Raw genomic sequence first — 21,358 nt, forward strand, 5'->3', positions numbered from 1 at the left:
CACACACTAACCAAACCCACAGTTTACACACACTAACCAAACCCACAATGTACACACACTAACCAAACCCAGTGTACACACACTAACCAAACCCACAGTGTACACACACTAACCAAACCCACAGTGTACACACACTAACCAAACCCACAGTGTATACACACTAACCAAACCTACAGTGTACACACACTAACCAAACCTACAGTGTACACACACTAACCAAACCACATTGTGTACACACACTAACCAAACCCACAGTGTACACACACTAACCAAACCACATTGTGTACACACACTAACCAAACCCACAGTGTACACACACTAACCAAACCCACAGTGTACACATACTAACCAAACCTACAGTGTACACACACTAACCAAACCCACAGTGTATACACACTAACCAAACCCACTATGTACACACACTAACCAAACCCACAGTGTACACACACTAACCAAACCTACAGTGTACACACACTAACCAAACCCAGTGTACACACACTAACCAAACCCACAGTGTACACACACTAACTAAACCCACAGTGTACACACACTAACCAAACCCACAGTGTACACACACTAACCAAACCACAGTGTACATACACTAACCAAACCCACAGTGTACACACACTAACCAAACCCAGTGTACACACACTAACCAAACCCAGTGTACACACACTAACCAAACCCACAGTGTACACACACTAACCAAACCCAGTGTACACACACTAACCAAACCCACAGTGTACACACACTAACTAAACCCAGTGTACACACACTAACCAAACCCACAGTGTACACACACTAACCAAACCAGTGTACATACACTAACCAAACCTACAGTGTACACACACTAACCAAACCCAGTGTACACAAACTAACCAAACCCAGTGTACACACACTAACCAACCCAGTGTACACACACTAAGCAAACCTAGTGTACACACACTAACCAAACCTAGTGTACACACACTAACCAAACCCAGTGTACACACACTAACTAAACCCACAGTGTACACACACTAACCAAACCTACAGTGTACACACACACTAACCAAACCCACAATGTACACACACTAACCAAACCCACAGTGTACACACACTAACCAAACCCACAGTGTACACACACTAACCAAACACACAGTGTACACACACTAACCAACCCAGTGTACACACTAACCAAACCTACAGTGTACACACACTAACCAAACCCAGTGTACACACACTAACTAAACCCACAGTGTACACACACTAACCAAACCCAGTGTACACACACTAACTAAACCCACAGTGTACACACACTAACCAAACCTACAGTGTACACACACACTAACCAAACCCACAGTGTACACACACTAACCAAACCCACAGTGTACACACACACTAACCAAACCCAGTGTACACACACTAACCAAACCCACAGTGTACACACACTAACCAACCCACAGTGTACACACACTAACCAACCCAGTGTACACACACTAACCAAACCTAGTGTACACACACTAACCAAACCTAGTGTACACACACTAACCAAACCCAGTGTACACACACTAACTAAACCCACAGTGTACACACACTAACCAAACCCACAGTGTACACATACTAACCAAACCTACAGTGTACACACACTAACCAAACCCACAGTGTACACACACTAACCAAACCCACAGTGTACACGCACTAACTAAACCTACAGTGTACACACACTAACCAAACCACAGTGTGTACACACTAACCAAACCCAGTGTTCACACACTAACCAAACCCACAGTGTACACACACTAACCAAACCCACAGTGTACACACACTAACCAAACCTACAGTGTACACACACTAACCAAACCCACAATGTACACACACTAACCAAACCCAGTGTACACACACTAACCAAACCCACAATGTACACACACTAACCAAACCACAGTGTACACACACTAACAAAGCCCACAGTGTACACACACTAACCAAACCCACAATGTACACACACTAACCAAACCACAGTGTTCACACACTAACCAAGCCCACAGTGTACACACACTAACCAAACCCACAGTGTACACACACTAACCATCAGACATCAAGTACTTATAAATGGAAGGGACAAATGGGCCAGAAATGGGACATCAGGTACTTAAAAGGTAGGGGACAATAGGGAATAAATTCCTGATCAGTTGATCATTCAAAGTCTTTGGCCTTTCCACAGTGTTCCAGTGTAAAATTACCCTTTACCCTGAATGACCACGAATAATTGAACATCCTGATTTAAATCACCAGTACACTGGCTAAATGGGGTCAAGGTCAGACATACGTTTACACTAATTAGCAGGCCATTAACTATCCGAGTACACACTAACTACCTGTTTTTAGTTCACTGTTACTTGACAGGGAAAATTTGTAGTTTTTAGCCGATACCAGTAATTTACAGATCAATAGATCAGAATAGAAATAAAGTCGTGTCGTCGAAAGACCAGCAACTACAGATCAATATACACAAGGCTTACCGAACAACACCTAAACATGTCAACTTTCCATATTCAACTTATTTAAAATAGCAAAAAAATTGTATAAGGAAATGATATTATGCATTGAGTTTTACTTGATTAAGTCAACATACAAGACATATCACATCAAAATACTCCTTTCCATGCAAATCTTTTTACATTGGATTTATACTTACAAAGAAAATGTCGAGAAGAAAATTTATAAAACCAATTTGGTGTAAGGTGATTTTCACTTGAGCAGTAACTTTAAAATCCTACCAGCTCAGACAAATGTCGCTCATATCTGCGATGAATACCATTGCCTGGTGGTTTTATCATGACATCATCATATTATTTTTATCATTATCAAAACTTTCTGAAATGAACATTTTCTGATCAATGTGATATCAATAATTGACCTTCTCTCATTTGGCCTTCACATTGGCACCAGTTCAGTGTAAGGTCAAGGACACAAACCTTTGAACTCCATCACAATCGTCCATTTGTAAACTTTATCTATTTTACAATAATTGCGAAACAAAGTTTAATCACGCTTGTGGCCCGCATGGAAGTGCAAGAGGGGTCTTACTGTGGGAGGAAACTGGAAAACCCATGTCATCAGACAGGTGACCCTTAACCTTTTCAGATACGATCAGGGAATCGAACCTTGGCCGGCGGCCTATATAGGTGAAAGGCAAGTGTACATGTTACCAGTGTGCCAAATGACCATCCTAATCCCCCATTTGTACCACACCTGCTGGGTATCCCTATAAAACTGACCCATTTTAGATCTATTCTGTCCTTTCAGCTCATCCCACTTTGAAATTTATTGAGCTATATCCATTTCCATTAACTGCTAAACACACTTTCTTTTACTACTTCTGAATTAAAAGCTTCTCTCTCGATGTCGTTCCTGGTTCCTCGGAAGCTTTTAAAGGATTGTTCTTCTGAAAATTATCTACCAATATTGTTTTATTTCTAGCTGTGTTCACTTAACATTTTCCCACATTTTCCATGTTCTTCCTCAATTTTCACACCGCTCTCTTATCATAGTGTGGGTTTAAAGCGATCCTTTTTTCAATTAGATCCTTTTTCAATTAAACAACTTGATTTATATAAATTCTTTTTCATTGTGAACAAATTACCGGTGATTTTGAAAGTTGTACATGCATTTGTAATTTGTTTGTAACAGTAAATATAATTTTTTTTTTAAATATGTCAGGGATTATTAAGCTTTTTTATTTAATCTATGTGTTACTTGACAATGTATCTGCCAACAATGCCTTAAAATCCAAGATATTTACATCACACACTGTATTATAGATATTATACTGTATTTTAAATCATCAGCAATCTACAACTTTTTATAAATGTAACTACTTATATTATAAGAATTTAAATTCATTGTATAGGAAATTAAAACAAGGAGACAAGGGCAGAGTCTTGGGTTTCTGACTATACACTTAAGTTGTGCCCTAGTAAAACTGCGTTTCAGTTTCTCGTCATTTCAAATCCTATATCCATGCATATTCGTAGATTAAATGCATAGTGATGAGTTGAGTTTTACATGCAAAATTTTTGTATTACGTCAAGTAAGACGTCTTTCGTCTCTAACCCGTAAACAAACTTTAGAAATACTGTATTCAGGGCTTTTTCTGGAGGCATTTTGGGGCCGTAAATGGGCCCCATTCTCAACTGAAATTATTTCAGATTTAAGCCAAATTCCCAAAATTTGCAGTTTAATCCTGAAAAAATCTTTCCCAATTCACCAATATTCTTCTGAAAATGAGACAAAAAGACCCTTTCCCAAACCAGTGAGAAAAAGCCCTGGTATTACTCTAATACACCTTTTCTACAACTGAGGACACGACTCTGTGAGACCAGCGACAAGTTTCTGATACATCAGATCAATAATATGCATTAGATGTATATAGAGATGACCTAACATGGAAAAGTGAAGAAAATATGTCTCTAAGAATGAAATGCCTCCACTGTGACACTTGACACTCTGAAACACAGTTTGGGGAGGATCGCATCAACAGTTCCTGAGATTAGCTAGCGCTATAGGTACACATTACCAATACCTCACAGATCTACATATTGTACAGTGACATATATATACATTTACATCAATGTTAGAAAATTGATCTCAAAGCACTCGTTTGGCTCAACCCTAGGTCTCCTAGACAACAGAGTCCACACCAGCTGTCCGAGGGTTCAGGTCATTACGGTGATATCTATAAAATCTACTAATCTGTCTGCCTTCTATATGTACTTGACATCCCGCCTTGTATTTACACTGTCACAAACAGCCTGGTAACATCTTGTAATACAAATTTGCGCCTCGGTGTATATATAACTAGAAACCGGTTTCCATAAATATCTATAAACTCGGTGGTTCTCCTCTTAACTTTATGCGTAATTGTGTTTCGTTAATCGCCCAATGAGTGTCCAGGACTACTGAAATGGTATACATGGGACACATTGATCTATTTATAGCTAACATAAAAGCCTTGTTAATTATCTATTAATCACTTTGTCCAGGATTACCATTATCGACCCATTAGTTGGGATGACACACTGACCTACAAACCTCGTTAATTATCCATTAAGCAGCTTATATGATATATCTCGGGACTGCCACATTCTACAAACATCCCAGTACTTAATCCCACCAATCTCTTTAATTTGATCATTTTTTTCTGAAAGTGAAGGTGGTCGGATTATCCTAATCCAAGGAAAGAGTTATCTCCCTTTCTTGTAAGAGTTATCTCCCATAGATAGCTGCTTTCCCATTAAATAGGCAATGGATCATTTTAAAGGTCATCAACAGGGTTTCTGAAGTACTCTTTTGTGGGATTCTCTTAAAAGGAGAATAATGTCACAGTAGGGTAGTTACACCCTTTTAGAGCCTTTTGATGAAATCTTACATATACTGTCCATGCAACTTTTTAGGGGCCGCGGTGGCCGAGTGGTTAAGGTGTCCCGACAATCTGTCACTAGCCCTCCACCTCTGGGTTGCGAGTTCGAAACCTACGTGGGGCAGTTGCCAGGTACTGACTGTAGGCCGGTGGTACTCCGGCTTGCCTCCACCTCCAAAACCTGGCATGTCCTTAAATGACCATGGCTGTTAATAGGACGTTAATAAAAAACTAACCAAACCAAACCATGCAACTTAAAAGGAACTGTTCAAACACCATGACTCTGTAACGATTTTTGAAAGGGGCTGTGCTTTACTTTTAAGACACTGTTACATGGTTTCTCTGGAAAAATCCTGGAAAACAGCTGTGCATTTATTACTTTTAAGACACTACTACACTGCAACTCTGTAGCAACCTTGAAAAACAGCTGTGTAGTATTTTTAAGACAATGCCATACCATGACTTTGTATACGTAGTGACCTTGGAAAACTTTGGTTGTATGAGATTTGTCAAATCTAGTGTCATTACATGGGAGAGGCTATATTCTGCTTAAAACATGTTCCTTGACCCCAGTTCCATTTGACAGAAAGGAAGCACCATTTTTTGTGTTTGATGTCAAAACTCCCAGCTGACTGATCATGAGTGTACATGTTCTGATGTCAAACTCCCAGCTGCCTGAGTGTTCTGATGTCAAACTCCCAGCTGCCTGAGTGTTCTGATGTCAAACTCCCAGCTGCCTGAGTGTTCTGATGTCAAACTCCCAGCTGCCTGAGTGTTCTGATGTCAAACTCCCAGCTGCCTGAGTGTTCTGATGTCAAACTCCCAGCTGCCTGAGTGTTCTGATGTCAAACTCCCAGCTGATTGAGTGTTCTGATGTCAAACTCCCAGCTGATTGAGTGTTCTGAGGAAAATGAAATATATTCCAACTCCCTTCTAACTGAATTAAGTGTAAAAAAAAATGTAAATTATGTATAGCAAAATAATTTTGGGTTTCTTAAGATAGATTCCAAAGATGGAAAAACAAGTTATGACTTTAATCTATGTTGAGAATATTGGTTTCAACTCCCAGACATCTTAATTAAGAGACCGTCTGGCCCCTGTACAAGAAGCATTGGTGATGTTGTCTGGACTATATTGGATCACTTGTACCCAGCTAAGTGTGCCGATCAAATACATATTGGGAATAAAACAACATAACACCAGTACTTAAGCCACAACACCTGCTATGGTATAAAAATGTCTCCGTAACAAACTGTTCGTGTACACTTCCAAGGCCCTTGGTGGAAATCCAAACGGTAATTCAAGGAACTAGAAATATACAGTGCTACAATAAACTCCGACAAGGTTCTAAGCCCCACGGTCTGGTGCCTGGCCGACTGTGCTGGGAACATGCTCCAACAGATTCATCACTCACAGAACCCAGGGTTGTAACAAATCATCATCAACAGAATTACAGAGCAGCCTCAAGAAACTTTAGATCATTAGCTGTTCTGAAGATGTCTGAAGATTTATACATCTTTGAAGCTGCTTTGAAGAAGAACACTACAAAATGACCACTTCATATTCCAGCATATCCCATCTGACAGTACATTCCTGTGAATTTTTTTTTTTTTTCATAATGTATATATTGTAGTTTGTTATAAAGATGTCTTATCATTATAGCTATCTTGTTACTTTCATATTACAGCCACAATTTAACAATTTATCCTGTATACCTTTTACTTTGGACTACTATATATATACCGCCCATTTGTGTGCGTGTTATATGTAAATTTCCCCATTGAGAACCCTTCCGATAATGTGCATATTTCCATTCTCCACACCTGCCCTTTTCGTGTTAACGATTGCATGCAGCTTTCATGCAGTCTCATTTTCAACAACAATTTCCATAAAATGTAATAAAATATCACTTGTAATGTCTGATATAATCAGATAACTGTAAAAATTCACAATTGCAGGTTTTTTATTTAAAGGGAATTTTTTTTTTTTCCATGTTGCATTATTACATTTTAACTGATGAAATCTGACAAGATTTCCTTTATAATTCAATTTTACCAGTCTACCCAGCTGTATAATTGGGCATTGTACCTTAGGGGAAATATGTACAGTTCACTCAACTCTATAAAGTGTGATGTTCCAGAGGATAAATTGCCAGAGGATATTATTGCCATATTCATCTTCACCATTTTATAAAAAGTAAGAATCCAGATTTTATCTATAATTTTGACACCAGCTGCTGCACTTAATGCTTGTGCAGAAAACTGTATTATTTGAGCCATGGTATAGCCACAAAATGAGCCATGGTATAGCCACAAAATGAGCCATGGCATAGCCACAAAATGAGCCATGGTATAGCCACAAAATGAGCCATGGTATAGCCACAAAATGAGCCATGGCATAGCCACAAAATGAGCCATGGTATAGCCACAAAATGAGCCATGGTATAGCCACAAAATGAGCCATGGCATAGCCACAAAATGAGCCATGGTATAGTCACAAAATGAGCCATGGTATAGCCACAAAATGAGCCATGGCATAGCCACAAAATGAGCCATGGTATAGCCACAAAATGAGCCATGGCATAGCCACAAAATGAGCCATGGTATAGCCACAAAATGAGCGATGACATAGCCACAAAATGAGCCATGGTATAGCCACAAAATGAAACAGATATAGTTATATAGAAACAGAAAAGAACAATTCAAAATATTAACTTTCAGTATATGTTCTATCCCATATATGGGTGATTCACCCAAATACGGGATAGAACATTCCACATATTATCACATTGTTTTATATCACATCTCACTTAATATCATGATCAGAGATATGAGTCATGATATAAAGTGGAATGTTCTACAGATGGATATGATTTGAATTTTAATCTAATTTGATACACAAAAAAATTGTTAATCAATTAGAGCAGAATTCATACCAGGACCACGACATGCTGTTGGAATTTTAACAAATACTGAATTAAATGTGACCTAATTTAATCTGGGTATTGATTTTTGTCTGTTTTGAATCAATTAAATCTGCTGTCAATGTCATTTTTCATTTGCTTATCAATTTCCAGCTAACAGCGAATCACAAATCTCAGGTTTTGCTGAATCCAGCAAGCTCATATCCTGACTTTGAGCATGGAGAGTAGCTATGGGGCAAACCAATTACTTGACAGCTTTTAGTTTAATAAGTTATTAAACCGATACACACATCATTATCTGCGAGGTCATCTTAAATCCAGTTCAAAAGAGCTCCATAAAGGGAAGCAATTATGTCATGGAATTCTAGAAGTCAATTTATAGAGACACAAATTATATTCCTTTCAATAGATTTAAACCCTTAAATTAACACATACTTAAATGTTTGCTTTAGAACTAAAACTCAATTTTATCACAATCTTGATACATAGTATTTTCTATTCTAAAACGCTGAATTAACACAATATTGTAATGAATCCCTTGACTATACAATATTTCTATATACATTGTGCAAAAATGTCTTTGAATCAGATAGTATTTCAAAAGATGTTTCATTTACAGTCTACACATTGCAACCAAAAGCTAAAAATACATTATATTTATACAATACTTAAATACAAATAATACCTCTCCCCTGACAAGCAGATGAAATATGTTTTCTCATTTACGAACTTTCTCACTGGAAAAGAAATCTTCGTACATGTGACCGCTAAAATGCTGCTATCAATCTCAAGTGCTAGATACCAAACATATTGGTATATTAATCAAAATCTCATGAGAATTCCTGTCAGTGTGGTAATGTTTTGCTGAAATTAATATCTATATGATACTAAAACAGGAAAAAACTCTTCATTTAGAGCAGATATATGTTTTGTGGATATTAATCACCACAAACATTTATAAGGAACATCTAACTAGTCTACTGTATTTGAATTTTGGCAGCCCCGAATTTATGACATACAATATATGTGAACATATACATGTTTTTATCATATAATCTGCCTACATGTTGTCTAGTGAATTCGCCTGCATGTTAGTAGCATAATATACCCTAGAGCATTCTTCATTAGCTTGTATGTCCAATGTGACGTCACCATATGGAGAAGTGACCTGATGTCATGAATTGTGAATGGCGCAACAAAATGCTTTTGTCCGCTTGATCAAGTCCTCCACATTTTACTTTAAAACCCAACTAAGTTTTCTGATAAAAATTATCAAATTTGTTTTCATTTCAAATGAGATTTTATGAATTTTATCTCAAAAGTTTTGATAAAAACTTCTAAGACTCTTCATATGAAATGAAAGCTCATCATATTGTATGTTTAGCAAATACAGCTATCTCCAACTTCAGAAAGAATATGACATCTCTTATATAGACTAATTACTTTAACTTGAATACCGTGGTAGTTGATCATGATCCTGCATGAGTTTGTATTGGTAAAACTGGACATTGGTCACCTGTACATACACAACTTGACCAATAGGTAGCTATCTCGTAATAGGTTCAGTTACTTTGACCAAACAACTGCATTAGTGTGTAACTGATACGACTACGAGACATAAAATTCTATCTTCTGTTACTTGTTGTGTTCTAACCACTCTTCTAGATCAGAATAAGCAGACTCGGAATATATGTCACATTTAAAACCCATATACCATATATATCCAAAAATATGCCCCTGTAGTCTGCAAATGATCTTATGTTCTTCCTCAAATTTTGTAGAACAATCAAATTTGAAATAGTAAGCTAAAAGTCATGGTTCACAATTTAGCCCTCCCCAAAACTTCAACACTGATCTTTTACTGAATTGGAGGGTCCCGGGCTTATTTGAGGATAAATTTGTATATTACAGTTCTTTAAAAATTCTAACAAATCTTATTTTATTATCCTCCAATAATGGGGCTGCGGTGGGCTGAGTGGTTAAGGTGTCTCGACACTTTATCACTAGTCCTCCACCTCTGGGTAACGAGTTCGAAACCTACGTGGGGCAGTTGCCAGGTACTGACCGTAGGTTGATTATTTTTCTCCGGGTACTCCGGCAAATTCCGGAGGTGGACCTCCAAAACCTGGCACGTCCTTAAATGACTCTGGCTGTTAATAGGACGTTAAACGAAATAAACCAACAAAATCCTCTAATAAGCCCACCCATCATAGGTTTGAGGCAAAGTTTGTGTGTTGTCCCAGCATGGGCTCGTTACAGGATGTGTACGGTACTGGCACTATAAACGATTGTTAAGATGTTAAAAAAACGTGATACACCTGTTAATGTACACCAAGCAATTCTTTACTCTTTTACTCAGAACATATATATCACAGGTTAATCTTTGATCAAATTCCTTTTTCCAATCATGTACATGATGAAACTGCATGTTCCGAATTAGAACGCAACTTATTTCCATGGCAACAGCTGCTTTATGGAATTCATTAATAAAAACTTTCTTCTAATGAAAAAATGATAGATTCTGTTTGCCTGATATGTCTGTAGCAGTATTTCTCGATTCCTTGTGTACATATGATATCTCTTCACTACTTGTATGGGGGAAAAAATTGATCTATAATTATAATGAAATATATATTTATACATACGGTATATGTGATTATGTGTATATCCTATTTGGTGTAGAAAATAAATTTGCATGTTTTGATCAACTGTGGCACAGATGTTTGAGGAAGTTTCCTATATTAACATATGATATTTATCTAATTATCTGTAAATATTAAATACACAGAAATATATTGCCAGGAAAAATCCAAACAAAGGTAAAAATTTTCATTTTCAAGTTGTTTTCAAGATCAGTTCCATATATATTTCAAAACCTGCTGACAGTTTCAAATTCATATAATGTACAAATTGTAAACTATATTCAAATATTGACAGGCCAGCCATGGAAAATCATCATTAAGATTTAGGCAGATGATCCAGATAGAACGGAAAATATGTAAATGATGTATTAGATATATATATTTTGTATGTAATATTTAAATTTTCAATTTTCAATTTTATGAATAATACTCGGAGTACCTGGTAAAACCTGGAGGACTTAAATATCTATATATTGTCAAAAACATTTTCTGTTTCTCTTATAACTCCAATTTTATGGAACAGTTCCTTGCAATCTGAATATATACCATTAATAATTTTCTCATGAGTAGGAATACAATTACACTCTAATTAAATTGTCACAATTATATTATTTTTTATTTAAACAAAATTGGTTCTTTATATAATGTAACACATTTCTTATATCAATTTTTTATCCTACCAACTCCAAGATGTGACATTTCAGTAAGGTAAAAACTGTTTCTTGAACTGAATAACCTGACCCACTGCCTTTAAATTCATTAAATGTCAGGGTCATCAATTCCGTTTTTACAATTCATTTCTATATATGTCTCAGCCTACTGCTCTATACATTTCATTATCACAACAAAAACCCTGCATAACAAAAATAGTTGTAATGTAAAGATGTCGCATACTGATAGCTTAACAAAAACTCATAAATATATTTTCTTTTATCTTCGTGTGTTAGACATTCTGATCAATATATGGTACGTCGATAAAACTATACAACTGATAAAAACTCCATCTTTATTTATCAGTTCATCTATAAATATAGACCTAATCGTCTTTAATATTTAAAATTAAGTTCACACTTTATAAATTACATATGTCCATGTTCATATTCTTTGCTATTTATAACAAATATTATACACAAGTGGATTTGTTGCCTGTGTCGGCTTAATTAGGTATAAATTGTTATAACAATGACGAGAGGATGTCAAATTTTCAAACCTCACATAATAGATTATTGTGTATACATTAGTACTGCAGTACCAAAGTATATATACAAGATTAATGGAATTATCAAAATACTTTAAGTGTGATCAAATTTCAAGATGCTTCAACTAGAATAACAAAATTTAACTGAAATATATTTATTGAAATCAGATAAAAATTATATCATAATATCATATTGTAACTTCAGTTTTAATTTCTGTCATGTACAAATTAAATGTATAAGATTTCAAATTTTACCTTTAATAGTTAATATAACATCTCAAACTTGAAACAACAAATTGAATTAATTTACTCCTAATTCTATGAAAATATTTAAAAAGCATCATCATCATCTTCATAATCAAATTAGCTAGACTAACCATATTATTGTACATGTAACAGTCGCCAGTACTACCAATTCAAGCTTTGTACATGTAACAGTCGCCAGTACTACCAATGCAAGCTTTGTACATGTAACAGTCGCCAGTACTACCAATTCAAGCTTTGTACATGTAACAGTCGCCAGTACTACCAATACAAGCTTTGTACATGTAACAGTCGCCAGTACTACCAATACAAGCTTTGTACATGTAACAGTCGCCAGTACTACCAATACAAGCTTTGTACATGTAACAGTCGCCAGTACTACCAATTCAAGCTTTGTACATGTAACAGTCGCCAGTACTACCAATACAAGCTTTGTACATGTAACAGTCGCCAGTACTACCAATGCAAGCTTTGTACATGTAACAGTCGCCAGTACTACCAATGCAAGCTTTGTACATGTAACAGTCGCCAGTACTACCAATGCAAGCTGATCAATTTGTGCTGAACTGGGACATCATAGAACTTACGGTAAATTCAAATTATTCATTTGATTCGGATAAAGGTCAAAAGGTTATAACAATAGACGCAAAGCCAGTTACATGAAGAAAGCTCCCTGAATTGAGTAGGTCAGTTTTGTTTACATTTATATAAGAAAGTTTAGCGTTTTCAACAGTCATCTATTTGAACAACATATGTACATATACATATGTATATTTAATTAACTGTAAATAATGTATTTCACTCTTTAGAAATTCATATCTATTCATCAAAATTTAAAATTCTTATAACATATAGCAGGAACTCATTAACAATAAAAGAAAATTGTAGAAACAGTTCCTCATAAGATATTAATAAGCTAGGAACCATCAGCCAATCAAATCGCAGCAGCTATTAAAAAAATAAGGTAAAAAGCTTGATACATGAGCTTTAAATTTGAATATGAAAATCACAGCAGGAAATTTCCGTCAAAATCCAAAAACACTTTCAGCCAGATGCTATCAACCAATTAGATCACAGCTGCCCCATTAAATGCAAACAAATATAAAACATGATCGAGGATTGAACATTGGCGACATATTAATGCATGTTGAACTGTTATGCACTTAACTTATCTATATATATATATTTACATAGGGTCTAGTAAGTAATAACGACGGTATAAACCAATATAGGTACTGGATCCTAACAAACAAATGTTGGATGCGTATTACTAGAAATAGATATATGTCAAGTAGTAATAACGACAGTGTTAATAACCCCCACATGGGGGTTTTCCCGTCCGTTGTAAGGTCCTTTGATAACACATGTGCTCCTATATGCTATGAACCTGTGCACAATATCTGTTGTGTGTGGCGAGAATAGATATTTCCCGCCTTTTTTCCACCTGTAGTCCTACGCCATCCTATTTTTAGTAGGGATGTATATGTTTGTTCTTCAAACCTTATTCCAATAATCTCTATTCTCGCTTATATTTATAGGAATTAAGTACCCACTCCATATGTTAATTAATCAGACCAACCCCTACAGGCCCCACAAACACACTTTCCTTAGGGACTTGGTTTACATGAAACAGCAGCTGATTGGCTGAATAAGTTGTGTGAGTACGTGTTGTCGGTTTGTGACGAGTCGTCATGACACTCGGTTTTCGTCACGATAATAGGATCTTTCGACCACCTTTTTGTTTGGTTTCTAATGCCTAAATTTTACCTTTCTACACAATTACATCTATATGATTTTGATATTTGTTCCATTTCGTTTAAACGAACTAATTTTAATATGGGATTGGCCACCCGATATTGTCACTGCAACCCGCTGTTTGGGCCGAGTTTTGCGGGACGAAATGTACATATCGAGAAAAAAAACATTAACAAAAACATTCATGACATAACACGCGCTGCCATCACATCGAATCGACCCGCGATGCTTTTCTGTTAAACCTTTAAGTTATATTATTTATTTATTTCATTCATTCATTCATTCATTCATTTACTTTTAGCATCTGTACACCACCAAAGAGATGTTTCCTTATTAATCATAATAGGCCCTCTGCGAATTAAGTATCGGCCGAGGGGGATCATTTTTACAACATTACGATATTTTTTGTTGTTTATACCTACTATATTTGTGTAACTGTTCCATGTTCTATGTCTATATGTGATCGTATGTAATTTACCTGTGTCTTGATAAAGGGGCAGATTGCCTCGAAAATTCGACAATTTACTTGTCTGTACTGTCGTTATTACTACTTGACATATATATATATATATACATATATATTTTGTAAGTTATATAAAGATCAGTTTTTTCTTCCAGAAGATATCGCCTGGAAATTTAAATTAGATACAGATCTATATACATTTTACATGCCTTCAACCTTTACAGTTGACCAGCAAATTCATATTCAAATTTTTTTTTAATACTCCATGCAAACATGAAAATTTAGAAACTCGAAGGTTATGAGTTTTTAAAAATGAAAGATTATACAGATTGCATTTTTATAAGGCAATAATTAAATTAATTGAAGAGATATCAATTTCGCCTCAATTCAAACAGAAATTGAATTATGCGTATACATGTATTACATTTTACATTCCTGACTTTTTAAGCATGTATGCTCATGATCACTTCCCAGTTAAGAAAAATAAGGTTCACTGCAAAACTTTGAAAAGTTTCCAAAATCTAGCTAAGATTGAACTTATTACTTATTTTTTCAAAAACATCCGAAATCACTGCGGGACATTGGTCCAAAATCATTGTAGAGGTTGCTTACAAAGTGTTTTCTATATATTTGGTTTATTGGTTTATTTTGTTTAACGTCCTATTAACAGCCAGGGTCATTTAAGGATGTGCCAGGTTTGGAGGTGGAGGAAAGCTGGAGTACCCAGAGAAAAACCACCGGCCTACAGTCAGTACCTGGCAACTGTTCATGCCCCACGTAGGTTTCGAACTCGCAACCCAGAGGTGGAGGGCTAGTGATAAAGTGTTGGGACACCTTAACCACTCGGCCACCGCGGCCCTAGCTATATATTATACCTAGACCAAATAAAATAATGAGTGAATTTGAAATTGATACTAAAAGATATTAAATGTGAGCTTTTACATTTATGAAGAATGTATGAAAAAATGTCATAACTACAATTTGTAATCACAATGAATTGATCTCTAACTTTTAAAAGCACTGCATGCGAAAAAAAACCCAATAAAATTGTAAAACCTAAAACATTTGAACTGGTTAGTCATACAAAGTGTCGTAATTTTTACATCCTTAAAAAACAGAATTTTTATTTTCCAATCATACTCGGAGCAAATTCCTGTACAGCCAGCTAATAACAACGGACACAATTATTACGTAAAACCAAAATATCTTCCGATACTTATCGGACAGAAAAGTAAGAGAGCTTAATTAAAACAAGACATTACTACATAAAAATCAATTCTTCCTGCTTGTAGCTATTTTGAGGAAAGGACCTTGGCCAAAATTAGGAAAACATTTTGACATAATTGCAAAATATGGGACTTATATTTAGAGTAAGTTGAAAAAACAAAACAGATGGTGTTATTTCCTGTTTTTTCTCTTGTAATTGGTCTCTAAAGCAGCTAACCTGAACTAATTCTGAAGCATGAGTGATCTCGACATTTCTCATAATTTCCTTTTTTCATATATTTAGATCATGAAATTATCTCAGATTGTTAGGAAATCAGTATGTTTTGCTGTTTTTTGGGTTTGTTTTTTTTTACAAAACACCTTATTATTAAATTAAATGCATGGTTTTTTTTGTTTTGTTTTTGCTTTTCATATACTGTGGTATATCTATATAAAGATCTTGTGCTGTATTTATAAATACATGTAGAAAAATACTATCAAGTGCTAATCATTGATGTTTTTACAATCTTAGAAAGTAATCATTCAATTTTGTTTTGACTTTAAAAATATCATATGTGTACATGTACCTGATCATATCTACTGGCAAATTATTGACCAAACTACAGTAATGATAATTCTAATTTAATACCAGGTGGATATATATATGGTTGAAACATTTAGGTGGTAGACATATGGTTAAACTTTTTGTATTATAAATCCATTCTTCTGAAAACAAAGTCCAATGCTGATTATAATGGGAGAAAGGTCAGACTGGGCCAATGCCCTCAGGTTAAGGCCGTAGATTAATTTTAAAGCTTCGCATAAAAACATCAGATTACATATGTATGCAAGCATTATTTCACAATTGGTAAGATCATCTGTTGTGGGTAGGAATAGTTTTCTAGGAAACAATATCAGGACTTCATCTCTACTCTCATTAAGTTCATGTTTTCTAATAATCTGGTGAACAAGATCAAGACGTTCACCAGTTCTAGTTTTCTTATGAATAAGATCACGACTTTCACCAGTTCTAGTTTTCTGGTGAACAAGATCAAGACTTTCACAAGTTCTAGTTTTCTGGTGAACGAGATCAAGACTTTCACCAGTTCATGTTTTCTGGTGAATAAGATCACGACTTTCACCAGTTCTAGTTTTCTGGTGAACAAGATCAAGACTTTCACAAGTTCTAGTTTTCTAGTGAACGAGATCAAGACTTTCACAAGTTCTAGTTTTCTGGTGAACGAGATCAAGACTTTCACAAGTTCATGTTTTCTAGTGAAGAGATCAAGGCTTTCACCAGTTCTAGTTTTCTGGTGAACAAGATCAAGACTTTCACAAGTTCTAGTTTTCTGGTGAACGAGATCAAGACTTTCACAAGTTCTAGTTTTCTGGTGAACAAGATCAAGACTTCCACAAGTTCTAGTTTTCCAGTGAACGAGATCAAGACTTTCACAAGTTCTAGTTTTCTGGTGAACGAGATCAAGACTTTCACAAGTTCTAGTTTTCTGGTGAACAAGATCAAGACTTTCACAAGTTCTAGTTTTCCAGTGAACGAGATCAAGACGTTCACCAGTTCTAGTTTTCTAGTGAATGAGATCAAGACGTTCACCAGTTCTAGTTTTCTGGTGAACAAGATCAAGGCTTTCACCAGTTCTAGTTTTCTAGTGAACGAGATCAAGGCTTTCATCAGTACCAGTTCTAGTTTTCTAGTGAACGAGATCAAGACGTTCACCAGTTCTAGTTTTCTAGTGAACGAGATCAAGGCTTTCATCAGTTCTAGTTTTCTAGAGAAGAGATCAAGGCTTTCATCAGTTCTAGTTTTCTAGTGAACGAGATCAAGACTTTCACTGTTTCTAGTTTTTGAGTGAACAAGATCAATGTTTTCAGTGAATTCGAACAAGATCAAGATTTCACCAGTTCAGGTTTTCTAGTGACGAGATCAAGGCTTTCACCGGTTTTAGTTTTTTAGTGACGAGATCAAGGCTTTCACCGGTTTTAGTTTTCTAGTGACGAGATCAAGGCTTTCACCGGTTTTAGTTTTCTAGTGACGAGATCAAGGCTTTCATCAGTTCTAGTTTTCTAGTGAACGAGATCAAGGCTTTCACCGGTTTTAGTTTTCTAGTGACGAGATCAAGGCTTTCACCGGTTTTAGTTTTCTAGTGACGAGATCAAGGCTTTCACCGGTTTTAGTTTTCTAGTGACGAGATCAAGGCTTTCACCGGTTTTAGTTTTCTAGTGACGAGATCAAGGCTTTCACCGGTTTTAGTTTTCTAGTGACGAGATAAAGACCTTCACCAGTTCTAGTTTTTGTCTGAATGAGATCAATACTTTCACCAGTCCCAGTTTTTAACTATTATTTATTATACCATATTGCATGTCTCCTGGAGTTCTGACAAATCTTTCGCCCTAATTAACCCCAACCTAACAGAATATTGCCATTTCCAGCCAGATTCATCTTGCACGATAATGCAGTAGCATGATTGCATGCTTCTCTGACACGCAATACCACTGTAGTAGGACATACACTGCAAATTAATAAGATTTTACAAGTTTTAACGAAAACATGTAAAATACATCGTAAAACTGGCTTGTTCCATATTAAATTCCATGCAATTATTTTTCAAGTAACTATCACATATACCAACAGAAAGACATGAATAATGATCAGATATATTCAAACAATCCTTGAATCATGTATATAAATCATAGGAGAAGAAACTGTTGGAATATTAAATATGGAAATCCATGTATGTATGTACTTTTGTATTGATTTCCAAATCCTTTCATATTAAAAGTTGTATTTCAGGCCCAGTTGGAAATAAGCCAAAATCATTGGACTTCACAAAGCAAGGTTTACAACCATAAAGCATTGAAATAGTGCTGGATATGTTTTTGATATCAACTCAAAATTACTGTACCAGCGAAAAATCATATATATCTTTTCACGCAAATATATATGTATCACAACGTAGGCTTGCATGCATATATATATGTTTTAAATATTTTAACAAAGCTATCGTTCTGAATTCTATGGAATTATTTTCAGAAATCTCTCTTCGTCATCATGACGTCATGATGAAATCCTGGATGTCCGCATGTTGAAAGATAGTTCTTATATTCACAATGGCACTTAACTGACTTACACAACTGGTCGATTACCGGTTATTTTTTTAACATGATAAATTCTATAATTAATCAGGTATGCCAGACCTAAATGATGAAACCAAATATTTCTTTTTAATAAATTTCTTGTCTATCATTAATTAGGTTTAATTTCAACACATATTATGATGATCTTTCAATTAATTTTAACCGAGACCTACATACCTGCGATTTCTTCGCCTTGTTCCACCTCGTACTCGCCGTCCAGGAAATGAAGAGATGACTCGGAAATGTGCACCTTCCCTGGAAGTCCAGAGGATTCCATGGTGTTTGCAAGGGTGACGTCGTTTGACCAGACGTCAAATTTAAATCTCCGAGTCCCAACAATGCCGCAAAGTACTTTGCCTGTATGTACTCCGACCCTCATGCCAACAGATTCATTGTTGTCTTCGTCAAACTGTTGTATAGCCGTGATCATCCCCATACCCATTTCGACACAACATTTCGCATGATCATCTCTCTCTTCCGGACAGCCAGAAACACAATAATAACAGTCGCCCAGAGTACTGATCTTTTCACAGCCATTTTCCTGACAAAGTTTATCAAATCTACCAAACAAATCGTTCAGCAATCCCACCAAATGTTCGGCAGTTTTGTTGGAACTCATCTTCGTAAAACCCACAATGTCTGCAAACAGAATACTGACGTTGTCCATACTATTCATGTTGAAGGGTCGAAACACAATCACGCCCTTCTCTTTCTTGGTTTTGGAATTCCGTTTTCCTTGACCGGGATCCATTTCGTCCTCCGTCTTATCCTCTCGTGTGGCCATAACCTCGTCCGCCACTTTCTTCGGCATGAGAGAATGGATCATTTGCTCCTGGACCTGTCTTTCCTTGTGCAACTCTCGTCTTGCCATCACGGACTGGCCAATTTTCCAAAACGTGCTTCGTCTACGAACTTGTAACATAATGAAAATATGAATGCCTATTAAATGCATGCAAAGATGCAGAAGAATTTTACCGATTATAAACGTAGCCACCTGTGCTTCCGGGTGTTGCAGGGTTATGAAAACTTCGTAAATTATGGAATGCATCACACCAATTCCGACTGCGACAAATAGCGGCATTGGTATGACTGTATACATCATGAGAATGAATTCTATCGAAGCTGTGAACATCGCAACAGTTGTCAACTCCATCTGGGAAAGCACAAAATGTAAAAGAATTCCGATACATAATGTAGCCGACACTAAAATTGACGTCTGAAAGTAAAATCGTTCGTAGAATTTAGTGAAGGTAAACCAAAGGACCACTGCGACTAAAGCTAAAATCACCAGAGTTCCCGCAAGTAACTGCAACCAGTGATGGACTTTGCTCGTTCCAAAGAATATGCACCATGCGACACAGGCAACAATGATATAACACAGAGCGTATTGGAACCTTCTTCGTGTCTGGGGGAAGTAACTTTTCCACTGTTCAGATTCTAGAGCTTCTGAATCAAATTTGGGGTTCCACCAGCTTCCAGATGCTCGTTCAAATAAACTTGGCATCCCTCCTTTAGGGGGATTTTCGCCGGAACATTTGATCGCCCCCATTTCAACCTGACCCTCGGATTCTTGCTTATCGGAGCCACCGGCACCATAGTGGACACTAACTTCCATGTTTTGTGATTTACCGTTACTTGACATACTCCGGGGCAGAAGTTAATTGGAAAACAACGTGCTTCCCGGCAGGTACCCGGTAGGCTTTAAAACTTCAAACTGGAGTCGACATGACGCCCTGATTCCTGAAGTAAATAAGAGAAAGCATACCTGTTCATGGCTTCACAGATTCCTGTAAAAACAGACAAGGAAACATCCACATACGTGAAGTAACGTGCGAGTGTTGTGTATTTGATGGTCCGTTTCCACTTCCTTCACACACACATGCACAATACACAAGTCCCTTTTTTAACGTGGAGCAAGGCCTCCGATTAATCCACAAACACCCGGTTGGTCTACACATCAACTTCTGAACAACGATCTTAAGCCCACTTCATTCCATTAATTAATTATTAATCCCACTTCGTTCTGTACACACTGACGACTTTGAAAGCCCCGACAAACATTACGCTATCGTTGTATTTTCTACTCCGGGTCGGCAGACTGCTGTGTGTGTTGTTTTGTGTTGGAATAAGGTCAGATAGCGGGAGTGAGGACAGCCGATGGAACAGCCATACACACAACTCGCTATAATGAACGCTCCCTCAATAACCATCGCCTAGCTTGTTCCATGTTTGTAAAATATAGCATTACATTATACATGATAAGTAGTTCTTAAAAATAATAATATGCACTTAAATATGATCATTTAATAAGATATTTTGTAGAAAATACACACACGGTAGATTTGTCGGTTATAAT

At 36.3% G+C, this 21,358-nt stretch overlaps 1 protein-coding gene across 1 annotated transcript in view; it reads right to left on the minus strand.

Moving 5' to 3' along the window:
* Nucleotides 1-21,116, minus strand: part of LOC117329864 (adenylate cyclase type 9-like) — a 63,555-nt gene extending 42,439 nt beyond the window's left edge. Inside the window, exon 1 of the mRNA XM_033888055.1 lies at nucleotides 19,180-21,116. Within this exon, the coding sequence (XP_033743946.1) occupies nucleotides 19,180-20,644 (1,465 nt within the window). The 5' untranslated portion in view covers nucleotides 20,645-21,116. The remainder of the gene's footprint in view (nucleotides 1-19,179) is intronic.
* Between the last annotated feature and the right edge of the window lie 242 nt (nucleotides 21,117-21,358).

Source organism: Pecten maximus, chromosome 6 (genome assembly GCF_902652985.1).
Source record: "Pecten maximus chromosome 6, xPecMax1.1, whole genome shotgun sequence".
In the NCBI taxonomy this organism is placed as follows: Eukaryota; Metazoa; Mollusca; class Bivalvia; order Pectinida; family Pectinidae; genus Pecten; species Pecten maximus.